At 39.8% G+C, this 17997-nt stretch overlaps 1 protein-coding gene across 1 annotated transcript in view; it reads left to right on the top strand.

Annotated features, from left to right (window-relative positions):
- Positions 1-215: 215 nt before the first annotated feature.
- UVSSA (UV stimulated scaffold protein A) overlaps positions 216-17997 on the top strand; it is a 45036-nt gene continuing 27254 nt past the window's right edge. Inside the window, exons 1-6 of the mRNA XM_059845356.1 lie at positions 216-466; positions 695-1025; positions 4458-4578; positions 5731-6156; positions 7240-7349; positions 7613-7741. Of these exons, the coding sequence (XP_059701339.1) occupies positions 369-466; positions 695-1025; positions 4458-4578; positions 5731-6156; positions 7240-7349; positions 7613-7741 (1215 nt within the window). The 5' untranslated portion in view covers positions 216-368. The remainder of the gene's footprint in view (positions 467-694; positions 1026-4457; positions 4579-5730; positions 6157-7239; positions 7350-7612; positions 7742-17997) is intronic.

The following is a 17997-nucleotide window of genomic DNA, read 5'->3' as shown; positions in this document are numbered from 1 at the left end:
CCGGGAGGAGGGGAAGGAAGGTACCACCCGCCGGAGCGGGGGGAGCAGCACCCTATAGGGGGCGTGGTCTCCGGGGAGGGGCTCGGGCTCAGCACTCGATGGGCGCGGCTCCATGTGGGCGCGGCTCCACAAGGGCGTGTGTCCCCTGAGGGGCGGGGCCCATGCAAGAGGCGTGGCCGCGTGGGGGGCGGGGTTTCGTCAGGGGCGGGGTTTCGTCAGGGGCGGGGCTCCGCTGAGGGCCGGAAGATGGCGCCGCCCAGACTCGGCCGGGTCCGGCGGCGCTGGTGGTTCCCGGCCGGGGCTCCCCCGCCTTGAGGGACCTTCGGGGCGGGTGTCCCGGTAGCTCCGGTGCCTTGGTGCCGGCGGAGATGGACCAGCGCCTGGCTGAGCTGGTGGAGGAGCTCACCACCTCGGGGGAGCCGCGGCTGGAGCCCGGCAGGATGAAGGAGCTGAAGAAGATCTGCAAGTACGGCTGGAGGGAGGGACAGAGCCGGGCCCGCTGTCGTCCCCAGGTTGGCAGTCCCGGGCGGAGCCGCCCCGAGCGCTGCTCCTGGGGCCTGCTGTGGGGACAGGGTGCTGCCAGCATAGAAGCTGCTCACTTAAAATAAATAACGTCCCCGAGCTTAGGTTTTTACGTGCTGAGCGTCTTTTTAAATATCTCCCCCTCCTTTTCCTTCGTTTTCTCCGTGCTCAGGTCGTCGGAGGAGCACATCAGCCACGCATACCACCTGCTGCTGACGCGGCTCCGAGAGGAGCACGCCGAGATGCGCTTCTCCGCCTTCCAGGTGGTGCAGGAGCTGTTCGCCAGGTCCCACCACTTCAGGACGCTGCTCATCTCCAACTTCCAGGAGTTCCTGGAGCTCACGGTGGGCATAGACCACGAGCAGCCGCTACCCCCGCCCAAGGAGGTGGCGCAGAAGCTGAGGAAAGCGGCCATCAAGGCAGTGCAAGACTGGCACGAGAAATACGGGGAGGCCTACAAGCAGCTTTCCCTGGGATACCACTTCCTAAAGCAGAACAAGAAGGTACTCAGCGTTTTTTATTCCAATGTGTGGTATGAGGTGATGATCACCAGGAGATGTTCAAAGTAAGGAAACCAGTAAATGTTAAAAAAAAAAAGAAAGCTGCAGGAAACGACATTGCATGTAGGACACCTCCTGTTGAGTATCGTCTTTGGGAAACAAACACCAGGCTCTCTGTTCATCTTGCAGTACTGTAGGTATTTAAAACTCTGGTCTCGAACTCATGGCTGGGCTGTGCCTTTTTCAGGATGCAAGTGTTGCTCACCAGGTGGCTTTCACCCACTGATTCCTGACTGGAGCCCCAAGGTTTAGCTCTTTTAGGAAGGGCAGTAATGGTCATGCATTAAACTGAAGATAAACAGCTGTTACATCTTCCTATAGCCAGTTTAAACCAGCTTGATTTCTGTACTGAGCTGCCCAGTTCTAGGTTCCCTTTACTGTACAACTTTGCCAGTGTATGTGCCTGCCACCCTCAGCTGCAGTGTTACTGTGCCAGAAAAGAGCTTTTATGAAAGAGAAATTTCATGTAAACCTTAGCTTTTACATGTCACTTCAAGTTACTCTGTTTGGAACATTCTGCTGCTTTAGTCTCTCTTCCGAGGTGCAACAGTGAAATTTGCAACACTATTCTAGCATTCACACTGTCTACAATGATAATAACAGACTTTCAGTAGACGTACTGATTTTCTTTCTCTTCAGAAAGACAGATTCAGATTCCTAACAGCAGATGAAAAGCTTTTGTGATACGTGGAGTATTTCTGTTGTTCTGTCCATAGTAAGCTAATGGTGTTCCCTACTGAACTGTGCTGTGCTGGTTTTTTATACAGATTTTGGCATCTGCTCACAAAAGATGATTGTGTTTGAATTATCCTTTCTTATCTTGTTTAAGAAAGGAACAAAAGTAAATGAAACTAAATGACAGTGATGAGGAGAAGTGCAAGACTGAGACAAGGGGGCTTTAACATGTAATTCAGATTATCCCAGTTGAACGCAAGTGTACAACAGCTCCACTGTAGTGTGGCAGGTCTGTCTGTGCTCCTGGGGTCAGTGGCTGCCCCCCAGTAACAGCTGGGGGATCCCTCTCCAGGTTTTGAACAAGCTGTGCTATTTTCTAGAGCAGCTGGATTTGAGCTCCTCTACAAACATTAATATCAATAGAAGCAATCTCAGTTTGGTAACTCTTGTACTCAAAGACTTGATATGAGCCAAGTGGCCTTTTGCCAGCTTAATGTTTGAAGTGTGAGAAGCAACCAAAAGTTTTGAGGAGGAATTTGCTACTTTTTTTGTAGTAAAATACATCACTGTTGAATTTTAATGGTTTGGCCCAGTAGTATGGGGCAACTTGGCTGGAGTGCTAGCTCTCTGTGTGGTCCATAGTTGGGTCTTGCTTGGGTTTTTTTTAATGATCACCAAAATCACTCTATAAACAGTCAGAAGATGACGGCTGCTGCTCTTTTAGGGTGTAAAGCTAGAGAAGTCCCCACTCTGTTAATGTTAGTAGGTCAGTAGTAATAGGTACCAAGTAGGTGCCTCTATAAATGTTTGACTTCAAGAGCACTAATGCTTCAGTACACATGAAAGTAATTGTTTTCAAACTCCCATCTCGGAGTTTAAAACAAGAAGAAAGAGGAAAAATATTTCACATATTTCCAAATGCTTGTATATTTGGGTGCATGACTCATTGTAGTATCTTTGTAGCTGAGGAATGCATGGATGGAATTACAGAACAGGATTTCAATCAGATCCATGCAGAGTCTGGTACTGCATGGTATGTATTCCAATATTTTCACAAAAGTTGCAGTAATTGTCTCAGCCTGCTGCTTGGCATCCTTTCAGTTGAGCAGTTTTTTGCTCCTCAGACATTTAGTTCCATAATTGCAGACCAGCAATAAAAGGTTTCATGGTCCTTTTGGTACAGAGAATGGGAAAGAATGGGCAGATGACTCCACTGCAGGTACTCTGGCACGAGGCAGAAGTTGTAGGAGGATGTAGCTGTGTCTGGTTTTCTGTGCAGTCCAGTCTGACAGCAGCAAATGGTGGCTGCACTTCCTGAGTTCTGGATCTTTGTTCTGTTTTTGTAGGCAGTGTTGCTCTTTGGGTGCATCTGTTTCTCCCAGTTCTGTGTGAGGAGCTTTGCAAACCTGTAGAAAAATCAGGTCCTGAAAACCAGGAAAGCTCATTTCGGTGATCTGCATGATGCAGTAGGTTGTGAAACCAGATCTTTTCCCTGCCACCCTTCTGCCCACCCATTCCCTGCTGAAAAACCAGCTTGGTGAGTGTACCTATTTCTAAACTGATGGAGACCCTCCATGCCAGTTTCTCTGACAGCTGTTAGATAAAAACATTTGTGTGACTCCAGGACTTTGTTGTAGATTGTGGAGAGCCACTAGTGGATGTTGACATGCTTGATCATCTAGCAGTGGCAAGAATGACAAACCTTCACTGAGTGCTTGTGATGGAGACATTGCAAGGGAGTCTGTGGGCTGCAGAATCAGCAAAGTGCAGGCTTACTCAGCATTGTCTGTCTGGCAGTTCGTAAAAGTCATGTCTAGCAATCAAAGGAAATTCTGTTTTTCAAAAGGGTTTCCTTCCACATTGATGCAAGCAAGCCTCCCTTCTTTAAAACAGGAGTGAAATCTTTTTCGTGTTTTCAATCCCTTCTAAGACCAAACTAAAACAAACCCCAAATATTGCTAATATTTTAAGAAACAGCGTTTTGAGTGTTCAGATTGATGTTTATAATTCAACCATAAGGAAATGAGACTGAATATTTTTCCCCTCAATATCAAAATCCAACAATGTAATTGTAAAATCACAAAAACACAAATTAGGTGTTTCTTAATAAAATTGAAGGTCTTCTCTTTTACTTTCCTTTCTTACAAAGTACTTCATGTAAGTTTTTTTTATATATATATATGTGTGTGTGTGTGTGTGTGTGTGTATATATATATATATATACATATGTACACACACACACACACACACACACACACTTGTTGTTATAGTGCTTATAAATTTTCCTAGATTTCCTGGTGGACATGGTGTGATATTTTCATGTAATCTTAATATCTCCCCTGCATAGTCTCTTCCTGCTCATTCTCCCTAACTCCTTGTCTGTGACAGAAGTCTCCCAAAGCCCTGTTTGTTCCTGCACTCTGGATGTGAAAATCTAAGGGGTTTGTTTTTCTACCTTATGATTTCCTTTTGAAAGCCATTGATTCTCAGCAGTCCTTTATTAGTAGGAGTAAAAACTCTGTTCACAATTGCTGCAGTTATTGATTCAAGGGGGAGAAGAGATAAAAGGAAATGCTGCTCTGCTTCTGGCTGGTGGCTGATGTTACAGGGTTTTTCACCACAGATAAGGATCTTAGGAAATGGATTTTCTATATATTTCTTACAAGGAATGTTACACTTTTTTCTTAATTTCCTCCTTAGGTGGATTTTCAGGATGTGCATGCCAGAACTGTGGCTGAAAGGAGGAGGGAAGAGGAGAAGCAAAAACGACTGGAGAACATTTACAAAGAAAAAGTCAAAAGAACTGAAAAAGAAATGGAAGGTTGGTTGCTTTGCTTCTTTTAGTGCATTTTTGGTTTGGTTTTTTTTTTTTGTTTATTTATAAAGCAACCTTTTTTAAGGTTATATAAAATAAATTGAGAGAATAGCTATCCAGATAATAGCTGACCACAGAAAGCAGAAATACTGCATTTGTTGGAGCTCAACCCTCCCTTTGTCCTTTCTCTCACCTAAAGAATATCAGGGGAAAGAAGTGACTGCCGTGTGAGTTCAGTAGGAAGACATGGAAAAGAAAGAAAATGTTATCAAGTAAAGATGTGGTCTCTAATTCAGTAAAGTATGACTGCATCACCCCAAGTAAACAAATCATGAGACTTTTTGGAGTTAGTGACTTAATTTCTGTTAGGCACAGACTTCCCAATGCCTTGTTGGCCCATGGCACTACTTATATATACAGTCACTGTATTCCAGAAATACAGGCAATGGTCTGCACAGAAATCCTGGATGCAGTATAGGATAACTGTGAAAAGTGTCACAGTACAGATAGAAAATTTAACTGGGGCCTGAGACTCTGAGCAATATGTGCATAACAGACTCATTTCTGTCACCCCAAAGAACAAGTGCTGCAGTTTAAAGGGTTATTTAATTAAATTACTTTGGTGTATGTAATGCATGCAATTGTGTCTGCATTGATTCTGCATGCTAGAAATGTTTTCATGCACTAGAGTGGAATTTTAAAGAGATTTAACTTTTTTAAAGTAACTTGTAGCAGTAGGATCTCTTTGAGCAATGACATACATTCATGGCTATTCCTACACACAGCATTAAAATTCATGGCTGTAAAATGAATATCCACCAACATCACTAAGAATACCTCATTGAACCTTGTTTTCCTTCTAATTCTATGAAGCACTTCAGTCATCTTTACATAGTGAAATTTTAGAGAGGCTAAGGAAAGGAGGAGCCCTGATTCTACATGTCTGTCATGTAGATTCTGAAATTCTAGATTTGCTGCTTAGGGGTTGTCACTTTTACAAGGACAGTTTCTGCAGAAGAGGAAGATCTGTATGGCTCAGTTGTCACTGGAGAAATGGATTCCCCCTTTGGCAGTCATATGTGCTTTGTTCCTGTGTGTCTGCTCTGGAGACATTAACATTTTACAGTATCTAACAATTTAACAATTGTGTCTTGATAGAAATGTCCCAAGAGATTGCTGATACACTGACAGAGATGGAAAACTGTTTCCAGCTGCTGATGCCAGATCCTTTCAATTTTGGGGTGAACGAGATTGACCCGGAGCTCAGCAAACCAACATCTGCTAATGAAGCCGGACCTGCATCCCCCTTGTCCTCCAAGGGGGAAGTGACCCCATCCTCTTTGGGGTGCATGGATGATGAGCAGCCATGCTGCAGCAAGGACATTCTTCCTGTTTCTCAGTGTGTTACAACTGATGGAAACAAAGAGGCAGATGAGGAACCTGAGCAAGAAGAGCTGGATGGAGGCAGACGCTTGGACATTCGATGCAGTGACCCTGCTCTCCATGATGATGATTACCAGACTTTTGTTAGGAACCATGGGCTTATTTCACATAAATATACTCTAGACCTTGAAATCTCCACAGGTACCTGGAAAAACTTCTGACATGTAGCTGGAGGCGGCCTTTCTCTGAAGTGTTTTGTGCTTGTGGATTTGGTTTTGTTTCTGTTACGTAAATGCTGTGGTTACTGGACACCGTTTTGCCTTGGGATTCCTGGACACCACTTTGATTTTTTTTTTTTAATATATTTTTTATTTTTCTGTTTCTGGTTCCTCTAGTAACTGTTCTTAGTTTTGAGTGTTCTAGTGTGTGATTAACAGATTTCATTCATTACCTTCTAAGACTGAACTTTAGTAATAGTTGTTGCAAGCCCATTATAGCACTTCATAGTATCTCTGATGAGTCTTTTGTGTTTAAAAACAATCTGTTTATCAAATACAATTTTCTTTCTCTTTGCTATTCACCTCTTTCTCTCTGTAGCTGGGGAATAAGCTCCTAGTTTACAAATCTTACTACTGAGTGTTTCTGAAACTTTTTCGTTGCAAGAAAGTAAGTAGTTTTGCTAGCAAGTGATTACACCACTTTTGTATAACTTTGCTAGTATGAGTTACTTGTAGAAAAATCAGGATGGTTTGTGGTTTGGAAGTCTCTTACAATTCCTGTCCTAAGGGAATTCCATGTGCAGACAGTAAGGGTGATATCTGCTTCTCTTTTTGCTGACAACAATGGGTGAAAAGTATAACTTTCACTTGGTTAATGGCATACATGCCTTCTTTGGCAATCCAGTCCCTGTTACTACCAGGGTAGGGATTATTTTGTATTGAACATGAAGAAATTAGTACAATAAGGCCAGTTCATTTGAACATGAGACAAGATGTAATGAAAATAGTAAAACTGAATTTGTCTGTGGTTTATTTGGTCATTCCTTAGTAATGATGGCTTAAGAACTCTTTCTGGCATGTTGGACTGAACACTTTTCATATTTTCCTCAGATGTTTTTCAGTGTGTGGATAGTAATAGAATAATTAATACTGAGCAGAGAAGCATTCTGATGTTTGTAACTCCCCCTGAAGTGATCAGATGTCTTAGAGTAATTTGCCTTCTTTATCTCCTGTAGTGAAGATACCATAAATGTCGTGCACTAACTCTTTTCCCCTGTTTGAGCAGATATAAAAGTGCAAGAGAATGAAGATAATACTGCCATCATAAACAGTGTCATGGATGCTCACAAACTTCTCAGAAATAAGTTCTGGCCTTCTGTGCAGTCCTGGATTCAGGTGGGATAAAGAGATAATTTTTTTTTTTTTTCATTTTTTAATAAAAAGATGGTGAAACAAGGACTGGGATAGAGTAAAGCTTGAGGGAGAGTTTGGCTTCACTAGTTGCTGTTAGTTTTTATAGGTAGAAAATGAATTGGCTTCACTAATTGTCACTTGTACAACAAAGGAATTTGTGATGTTGTTTAGGGAAAACTGCAAATATTTTTTTTTTGGCTCAGACTTCTAGAAGGAAATAAGAATGTTGTTTTCTTGGTTTGCAGCTACTTACCAGAGCAGGAGTCAACGATGATCGGCTAAGACATGCCATTGAACTCAAGAATAAAATGGAGACTGCTATGAAGAAATACAAGGAAATGGACATTTCCTTTAAAGCAAGAAAAAGAAAAGTGGTGAGTTTCTTAAAAGTCTGTTTCACTAGAGAGGATCATTAGTAAAGTTTAGCTTGTATACAGAAAAATGCTCTTTCTCTTAAGCCCTAACCAGGGAAACTTTTCAACACAAAGTACATTAATTCAGCTGATTGTAGCTTCCCTCAAGGAGCAGTAAACACCTGTTTAATATTCCAGGGGCCTGGTTGTTAGACCAAAACTGTTTAAGGCATCCCTGTTGTTGTTTAGGATAGAGAAGTGGGTAAGTGCAGATTTTATTTACTCTTCATTGCTTTATGTGTAACACTGTTAAATCCTCAGCTTCTTTTGTGCGTATTTCTCAATAGACACTGTACTGCTCATGTTCTTTCACAATTTGCTAAACTCTGAGAGTCTGTCAGTTCAGGAAAGTAAATGCTATGTAGCATTTACTCTGTACTAAACATGTAATGTGATTAAGGTTATCATGGCAAAGTTTAGAGCATCAAACTTATTTCACAGAGATTAACTACCTGTGACAGTTCAGGTAGACTTTGTGAGTAAACAGAGGCTGAAAGGTCAAATACATTATTCAGATCCAAAAAGGAGTTTATGGCCTGTTTACATAGATAAAAGCAGAGCTGCATGATACTAATTTCTGTTGGCTGTGGTGAAATGAAATAACTGCATAGCTTGACATAAAAATAAGTGCTTTGGGTCAGAGTCCAGTGTAGAGTCTGGTTTGGATTTACTGGATTGTAAAGATTTGATCTGGACCTTGAGCTAAATTGTGTAGCCTCATTTAGCCATGACTGAGTGTTGTAGACTTTGCCTTCATTGTACAAATGAAGCTAAATCAAGATTAATCTGGTTCATCATCTTAACACCTTCTGATGTGCCACACCAGTCAAAAATGCCAACTCTGAATGAAAAGTACTGAAAGACTGTCTTGTCAGAGGCTTTTGTCTCCAGTGAAATATGTGTGCTACCTGTATGCAACCAGCTATGAAGGAATCCAGACATCTGCTGTCATTCCTGCCATTTGCTTGACAGGACTTCATTTGCTGCACCTCTGCATGCAATATTGGTTGCTATATTTCTTGTAAGATATAAAAGACATTCAAGCCTTGATTTTTGTGTGTGTGTATGTGTGTGAATGTGCACATGTGTGCGTGTTTAGAGTGGTATTGTTACCACTTAGGAGAGTGACCAATGCTGTCTCTATGCAGAGAGAACTATTTATAACTAATATCTATATTAATTTAAAAGCTAATAAATTCCATTGCTAAAAGGGCAAAAAGATAGGAAGCACATAATGCTCACAGTACTTTCAAAATGAAGCAATGCAGACTGAGTTAACTTAGGCATTGAAAACAATATATAAATATTCCTAGGGTTTTCCTCCAGTGGAAAATAACCAAATTTAATGTTAGTGCTGAGCTATTTTAAATTTATAACCTGAACACAGAGAGCTTTGTACAACAGAAGGAAACTACATAAATTATATTTTATTCATGTGTCAGATGACTTTATTGAAACATAAAAACGTGGCAAATTGGGAGTCTAGTAGAACAAAATAAACAGGATCTCTTAGGCCTTGCTTATTGAATCCCCATCTGTCAAATATTTGCATGTCAGCATGTGAAACACTGCACACATCTCCTTTTCATTTGAGCATTGCTGCCTGGGTTAGGTGTTGTGGCTTTGTCCAAATGTCCTCGTGTCCTTGGAGCTCTTGCCATGCCAGTTTTGCTGTCTTCTGTATCTCTGAAACCAAGAGAGCCGTAGTGACAGCCTGGCTGTCCTGCACAGCCCTGGCTCCCAGCCCCCCTGTCCTTCCAGAGCTTTACAGATGGGATTTGTTGGCACATGGGACCAGCAAGTGCTGGATCTGCTCGTGTGTGGAGAGGAGCACAGCTGGAGATGGAGGGGAGAGTGAATCAATGGCTGGGTGCAGAGGGTCCCATGTGGATTGGTTTGTAGGTGGTCTGTGCCATCTCTGTGTTTGGACAGGATGGCAGTTCTGCACTCTGAGGTAGCTGTATCCTTAACTGGAGAATGTAAAGGTGAATTGTTTGTGTACTTGCTCATTTCAGCTGTCCTTATGATCCTGCACCACAGCGAGCCATTCTTTCAGGGAGAGAGGGGTTTTATTTAACTAGCAAATATAAAACAGAGTGACAGGGTCTTGGCAACTTGGCTGGGGATTTGGGCTTGCCCATTCTCCTGGGACTTTTTGCCTTTTCTTCGTGCTCAATCTCCATGCTTCTGTGATCACTGATTTCCCCCCTTTTCATCTGTTCTACTCTGTGTTTTGTTTCTGTTCTGTCTGGGAACGTAGGGAGTAAAGGCTTTACTCATCCTCAAACTGAGATCAAGAAAGCTGATAAAGGAAAGGGTTTATTGAGAGACAGTGAAACTGGAGATTTATTACCGTGAACTCTACTATAACTCTCAATCCCACAGAGATTTAAATTGCCACTTCAAAGAGGGAAGGTCCTGGGGTGCCTTACATTTGCCATGTGTCATTGCTACTCTCTTTTAGCTGATCAGTTACACATGGATATGGTGGAAATGCAAATAATTGTATATATCTGGAGTAAATCTTGATGCTGCAGTTTAATGTGAATGTACCAGCAGTGTAGCTTGATGTAAATTATGCTGAGAGCAAGAAATTGGTGGTTATCTGGCCTGATTCCACAGAAGAAATACATGCTTGGTTCACAAGGTGTGTGCTTTTGGCAATCCTTGTTATTACATCCATGCTTTCCATTGTTTCTCATTTCATTTTCCATATCACAGAGCACAAGCCTCCAAGGCAGGTGTCTTTGGCAGTCAGGGCCTGTTACACAATTAGCACAAGTTACTTTCTCTGAAGTTCTTTTTTACCTTTACTGAAAAATGAAAATGTCAAACTGCTTTTCAAACCACAGGAGAACTTCCTGGAGGTTTAGGGAACTTCCCTTATATAAAAGTCTCTTGAAGGAAAGCACAGAACTTTATACAGTGAGACACTGACTTAAAATGGTTTACAGAGACATGAGCTATAACCACTTCTCTCCTCCATGAGAGTGAAGAACACAAACCATCAGAGAGTCTTAAATACAAGGAGAGCCATCATTTCCATGTGACACACCCTGCCTGCACAAGCAGCCTGTGTTTTGTGCTTGCCTCTCAGGAGCTGTGGGAGGAGAGGGAAAAGAAAAACAAAGGTTATCCTTTAACTGTCTAGAAACAAATCTCTTGCAGCAGATTTTATAAATATTAATACATCCCAGTTCCTCAGTCCGCACATTCCCCATTCCCACTGCTGTGCTCCCAATAGATCAGACGTCAAGGCATTTTTTACAAGCTGTTACTTTTTCAAATGGGTGGAGAGTGGACAAAAAAAATCACTGACTACCTGTATTGGTCAAAGGCAGATGAGTTTTTGTGTGCTTACATGGGTTATGTTCACTGTAGTTAAATCCTTCTTTGGGGTGTCAGGTTTCTGGCAGGAAGTGCATTTTGAGAGTATAAACATTTTGAGGGTTTTGATAATTCATTTTTCTGTGAATTTGGGTTTTGGTTGAATCCGGGTTAAGAGGGTGGGAGCTGTAAAAAGGCGCTTATTTCACGGTAGCAGGGTGCTCAGACAGGAACCTTTCTTCTCCGAGTGCCTGCTCAGGATAATTCCAGTGCCCAGTAGAGGGAGTGCAAACTGCATGCTCCACATTTTTCTCTGTGCCACCTTGATCCAGAGCCTGCCATCTGCTCAGTCTGTGTTTCCCGGTAAACTTACTACAACAGCAACACCAGAGACATTTCAAGTTAATTCGTGACTCCGTGAATTATTGTAAAAGTACAGTTGTAATTATTGGCTTAGATTGGTGTTTAAATGAACACTACTGTTTCCAGAGTTTCAGTTCTTTTGCAGGAATAACTTATGATCAAACTGTTCTTAAATTTTTTTTTTCTGGTCAGATACAGATTTGTTTCTCAGTGTCTTCTTCCTTTTCTTACAATACTGGAATTTATTTTTTTCTTGTTTAATGTCTGATTTGCTGCTGATTAGATGCAAATGATCTTGCAATTTTAGAGAGGATGAGTATGTTCTGTATTTTAAATCGTTCATGCCACCTTTCACTTATATCTTTTCCATACAGACTTACCCATTAGGATAATACTTGAAATCCTGACATTGTTAATAGAAATGTAGCTCATTAGCTGGATTTTGTACACTCAAAGTATGCTTATGTCTTATGTGATTACCTTGGGAAGCCATGGAAGGTTTAGTACTGAGGCTGGCTAGAACTTGGGCAGGCAGAATCCAGGAGGAAAGATGATGTGAGAAACATCCCATTCATGTGTCTGTCAGCAGAGGGATCATTTAACAGACCTGTTACACTTTGAATTTTAAATTCCAAGTTACATTAACAACCAGGGGTATATAGTTTTTCATTAACTGTATTCATTACTTTTTGTTTCACCTTTCCTTATCTTCTGTCAAATCTAAGCATGTGCTTGGATCTTGATTTATTCGTGTACTTAATTTTATCCATGTGAAATCTGGTTGAACTCAGTAATGCCATTAATAATTAGATTTGGAGGAGCCTGTCCTTGTGTTGTCCAGAACCTGATACTCACTATAATACAAGTAAGATTTTTTTCAGAAAGATGAATATCATAAAATTGTTACAAATTTGCAATTTAAATATTTGCTGCTAATTTAGTCCTAAAATACATTAAAAGGTTTAAATTTTTATTTATTTTGAATTGAGCTTAAGAGTTCTGCCAATTACTTGGTTACAACACTTGCTGATTTTTTTTCCCCATGTCTTCAACTACAGTTTGGCATTTTAGCAATTTTAATGAGTTATTTTTACCTAATAATTTTGTAGCTTTATAACCACCTCTTTTCGAGTCTGTCTTTTTCTTAAGTTAGTGCCTGCTTTAAGAAAAACAAAGAGCTGCACTTGAATTTTAGATTTCTTTTTCTGCTTCTGTAGCCATAGAGAATCCAGTCCTGCTGACAGCTCTCTGCAACAGCTTCCTGTACTCACATCCTTAAAGTTTTTTTTCTCTTGTTCATTTTAGAGAAGTTGTTTCTGGGGGTTAGGTAATTGTCCTCAGTGATCCCTCGCAGTGCCTGAAACCACATTTACTAAAACATGCTCAGACCGTGCAGCCAGAGAGACACCTTTGCAGAGAAGTCTTTTCCCCAGGTGCTGCTTTTTAACAAAAATCCCAACTCTTAGCAAGAAGTTGCCCTATGAAAACTGGAAGCATTTAATTTTAAGATTTAAATGATAACTTGATGTTGTTTGTTAGTATGTTTTCTATAGAGAAATACAGGAATATTTGATCACTATATCAGCATTTTACTGAAAGATGTTCTTTACCTGATTTTATACATTGTTAGCATGTAATGTGGTCAGAATAAATTGTAATATTTTTATGGTCAAATTGGTAGCCCAGGCAACATTTAAATGGTTTGGGGTTTTTTGTCTAGGTAATATTTATCAAAAAAAAAAAACAGGTCAACCATAACTGTAAAAGTAAACACAGACTATTAAATGGGTCATACAGATACTTAATGCTCCCTCTTCCCTCCTTCCTAATTGCTGTTATTTTTATTGTTGTGTTTGTCATGTTCTTATTATTTCTGTTAAATGATCGCTTTTCTGCTAAAAGAGCTTTCTGTTTTTTTAAGTTTCAGTAGGATGTAGGACTGATGTAAACAAAACACTGTAAAATTAGCCCTCAGAACAGCACTCCCTTCTTAAAGTGTCTGATCAGCTGGGTGATGGGTTTGGCTGGTTTTGTTTCTTCCCAAGAGCTGAATGTTGCTGTGGTGTGTTTTATGCTTTGCCCTGGCCATGCAGCCTGCCACTGCTATGAAGTTATTAAAAATATCTTGTTATGCAGATCTAGCCATGAATTCTTGGGGCTGTCACTGTGACGACCTCTGAGCCCTGTGTGATTCGCAGGTCGCACAATGCAATTTGGAGCTCCTCTAATAGACTGGAAAATAAAGGAGGATGTCTCCATCATCAGGTTAACCCTTATGTTAAGTATTTAAGTTTTTCAGGCCCAGGGGTCATCTCCCTTGATTCATCTATGAATACAGAGCAGTGTGTACTCTCTAAGTAGGAGATATAAATTTGCTTTCTGCTTTTTATCCATCCTACCTTACAAGGGGAAATAGTGTATTGAAGTGATTTTTTTTTTTTGGTGAGGTTCATAGAGGTACGTTGCTAAGTGTGTATTTATAAAAATGGAAAAGGAAGAAAAGTTTTAGGCTTGAAACATATATTAATGCATTTAAATTTAGCTGGTGAGCAATGTGAAAGTAAATATATCCACATCCAAAATGTCTTTGTACCTGAAATCCACAATCAGAAATACATGGAAGGTTATGTGTATCTTGCATAGAATAATTTTTTACCTGTCTGTGATTAATTAGGTTTATTTGATTGAGATATGTATTTACCTGTGATTGTTAGACTTGGAAACCTTGACTAGTTTAACTAAAACTGCTGCATCCCCCCTGAATGTGATACTTACTTTCTGAAAAATGTGGACTGTGTAAGAGAACTTTTTTATGTACCTACTTAAGGATTAAGATGATTTATGCAACCATGATTTTGGTGGATGGTAGGAGCTCAAGTAGTGAGGTATGAAAATACATCTGAGGACACATCTTGGTGGTTCTTGCTAAAGAAATACTGAACTTGCCTTACACTATCTTCCTGAGGTAATAAATTTGTCCAATGTACCAGTTTTCTAGACTGCCTTTATTTTCTGCTCTCTGAAACTGTGAAGTCATGTGCTGGTCCACCGGGTCTCTTGGACATACCAGTTGTTTTGAAAGGGTTCATGAAGATGCAGAGTCTTTTGAACTAGTTTTTGAGCTTGCCCCTCCAGGACTGTGAGAATCCTCACAGACTCTTGCTTTAGGGAAAAACTAGTTCATCAGGTAGTTGTTATATTGCTAAAGCAATTTGGAGCAAGGTATGTTCATTCTCCAGTGTAATTTGGCAAAGTGTTAGGCTGGAACCCTTCAAGCATTTTTACTAACTCCTGGAAATTAGGAAATAATGTGAAAAGTGCATTCCTAAATAAAAGTCAGCCTGGCCAAGATGCTTATGTGCTGTTGAGCAACTACACCTAGAATGAATGGTGATACTTTTACAGGTGAACATAAAATGTGCTTTGCCTGGACCACATATCTAATTTGCAGTCATGGGGTTTGGATTTATGTTCATATCACAAAGTGAAGGGGAGGGAGGCTGTGTGGGAGGTTCTTATAAATACAGCTCTGTTAGGAGTTTGTGTTTTCCTTGTGTTGCACATGAGAAAACTCAAGCATGGTTCTAAAATCTGTCAAAATGCCAGCATTTATTTCCATGTCACCCTGTGATGATATAAAAGAATGGAAAAGGAGGAATGTGTCTTTATAATTAAGATACACTGTTTGACTGTTCAGTTTCTGTTACTGGCACTGAAGATTTTTACCCCAGTCACTGTTTTCTTACATAAAATACCCCCAAATTTCATTTTAACATGCCTGAAGTATGTTTTGTGTTATGGTTGAATAAAAAATGCATGTGCTTAAGGTTGCCCCTCTAACTAGGTTCTACAGCAATAAATATTCTGGTTCCCTAACCAAAATCTTCTAGAAAAATATTTAGTTGGCTTTGAGTAGATGCACATGAGATATTGGCATGGTGGAATAATTTGCAAGATCTTTCAGTGAGGGTATTAGCATATAAATAGCAGATGCAATGACGACCATCACAGCTGAGTACATTTAATTTTTAGTTTATAAGATAGAATGGGTTTTTAAATGCATAGCCATCAAGCCTGCTGAAAGACAAATGAAGTTTAGAGTTCACTTGTCTGAGGATGCCTTACATCATTTTTTTTTAGAAAGGGGAAACAGGCGCGCATAAAACTGAACAAAAGTGATTTCTTGGGTGAAAAGTAATTGAGATTGCAAACCAAGTTAATTAGACCATGCAAAATTTATTTAATGGCCCCAGCTGTAGTTTGCAAGTGGTGTTTTAGTGAGTAGATATGACTTCTTCATGTGCTATCTTTTCTCTTCCTTCTTTTTCTAAAATAATTAGCAGTGGCTGTACATCTAGTCCTATAAACTGATTGCATTGTATATTCCAGTAATTTTATTGCTTGCTTTAATTATGATTGCAGAGACTTGGGTTTTTAAATCCTCTTAACAGAATATAGGAGTCAATTTGTATAAAAGTGAGCAAAGGATCAAGAGCTTTTCTTCAGATCTTTCCAAGTGTTGTGTGGTGGGTGGAGGCTTTTTTCACATTTATTACTGGTTGGGATGGGTGAACAAGGCCTTTAACTGGGGCTCTGGTTGCACTGAGCTGCACTAACAGATGGAGGCTGTTGGAGCATTGACTGCAAAGAAAAAGAAACAATTGCATTTCTACTGGCATCCAGTGCTTTTTCCAGGTTTTTAAAAAAATGCAGAGTAATAAGGAAACATCTGTTTTTTTCAAGTTTTTTTTAATGAGTTGGGGAGGAAATGGTTTGATTGCACTTGTCTAGTTGGAATAGTCAGCACTATTTTAAGTTTTTAGTGGAAAATCAGGAAAATGGTGAAGATGTTCTAAGTGATTACAGTGAAAATAACACATGTATGTTTTCTGTCTTTCTTTAAACCGTAGTCTCATATGTAAATAAGTCCAGCTCAAGAATCTGAAAATTGCCTAGCAAAATCCCATTTCTTCTCACAGGATTATAGCTACCTAGTCAGTGATCTTACTGTGTTAAAGAAACCAACAACCAGCACATAATTTTGCAAACACATCATTCTATGATTTAGATAAATAAATACAAAAATAAATATCAGCATTTTAGAGCAGATTAGCAGGCTAAAAATTCCCTTTCCCTTGGAATTTGAGGAGCAGTGGTAGTGCAAGCAGCCTCTGATGGCTGGGGTTCTGGTGGACCATTCTCTAGTGACAGAGAGGGGCTGTTCACCCTCCATCTGTGGTAAGACTGTATTAGAGAGTTTCCTTGTATCACCTGATAATTAGAATGGATTTGAACCGAGGAGCTTCTTTCTCACATTCTTTGACAGGTGATTGAGACACAAGCAGTTTTGTGACTACCTATCTTTCAGGTATTTAATCTTATACACTACAAGAAAAGCTTTACATTGTGGTATTTATCACTTGCTCTTATGCTTTACTTCCCTTCAGCCATGGCACCCTTGATATTTCATTTGTTTTTATCTTGGTCTCCCTTTTCATAATGGCAAGTACCCTAACCCCTCATTCCTAAAAATATTATAATTTACTTAATCAGCCATTTAAAAGTATTGTCTTAAATATTTATTTCTTCTGATTTAATGATGGATTGTTTATTTTAATTTTTTTAATTGACTGAAAAAGTTTACCTATAATTGAAACATAGATAGGAGGGGGTTGAGCTTTTCTACTACCTCTGTAGAAGTTGCTTTTGGAGCTGTCTTCATGCTTGAAAAGCAGAACTTTAAAGAAAACAAAACATACTTTTCTAACTAATAATGTTTCCTATGAGCTCTTCCACTTTCTCTTGCAAGGAAAAGGAGCAAATATCCACAAATGGGATGGTTCTGATAAAGTACCACTGGAATGAAGTAAATTGAGATATAACTACCTGCTATTACTGTGCAACTTCTTGAATTTCCAACAGTGACAACTGTAATATTTTAAAGTAAAAAGATAACTTATTTAACTTGGTAAGGATTTTATCAGGATAAAGACTTTATGTCTGTTTGAAGGGAAAAGAGGGCTTAATTCCTGATAGTTAGCTAAGCAGTTAATTTTTTTTTTCAGGAAATCTAAATTTAATAGAAGACTCCAGGGAAATTCAAGGGTGTGAACAATACGCGTAATATTTTATGAAAATGACCCCCATATTTAAAATCTGGCATTATATGTTATGCATTGTAGCACCAAGTCCACATCTACCTTTTAGAAAATTAAAACACATAAATTCTGTTTAGTGTTTGATATGTGCTGCACTAGCTGAAAGCCATAATGCCCCTAAAACCTTGGGTTGCTTTTCACCTTTCATAAATTCCTGGGTAGATTCTATACAAAAAATAATTTTCAGCTCCGTGGCTCATTGTTATTCAAAGTTGATTGATTGTCGTCATTTACCCAGTGAGGAAGTTAAGTGCTCCTGTCATTTCTGAAGAGTATAATTGGGACGTTTCACAGGTCAGTGGTAGTGACAGGTTTCCCTTTTGATTAGTGTTAGACTGATAACAAAAATTACAGTTTCCTATGATTAAT

Source organism: Haemorhous mexicanus, chromosome 4, assembly GCF_027477595.1.
Source record: "Haemorhous mexicanus isolate bHaeMex1 chromosome 4, bHaeMex1.pri, whole genome shotgun sequence".
Lineage (NCBI taxonomy): Eukaryota > Metazoa > Chordata > Aves > Passeriformes > Fringillidae > Haemorhous > Haemorhous mexicanus.
The sequence above is the reverse complement of the archived record's forward strand: the minus strand, read 5'-3'. Positions and strand labels throughout refer to the sequence as shown.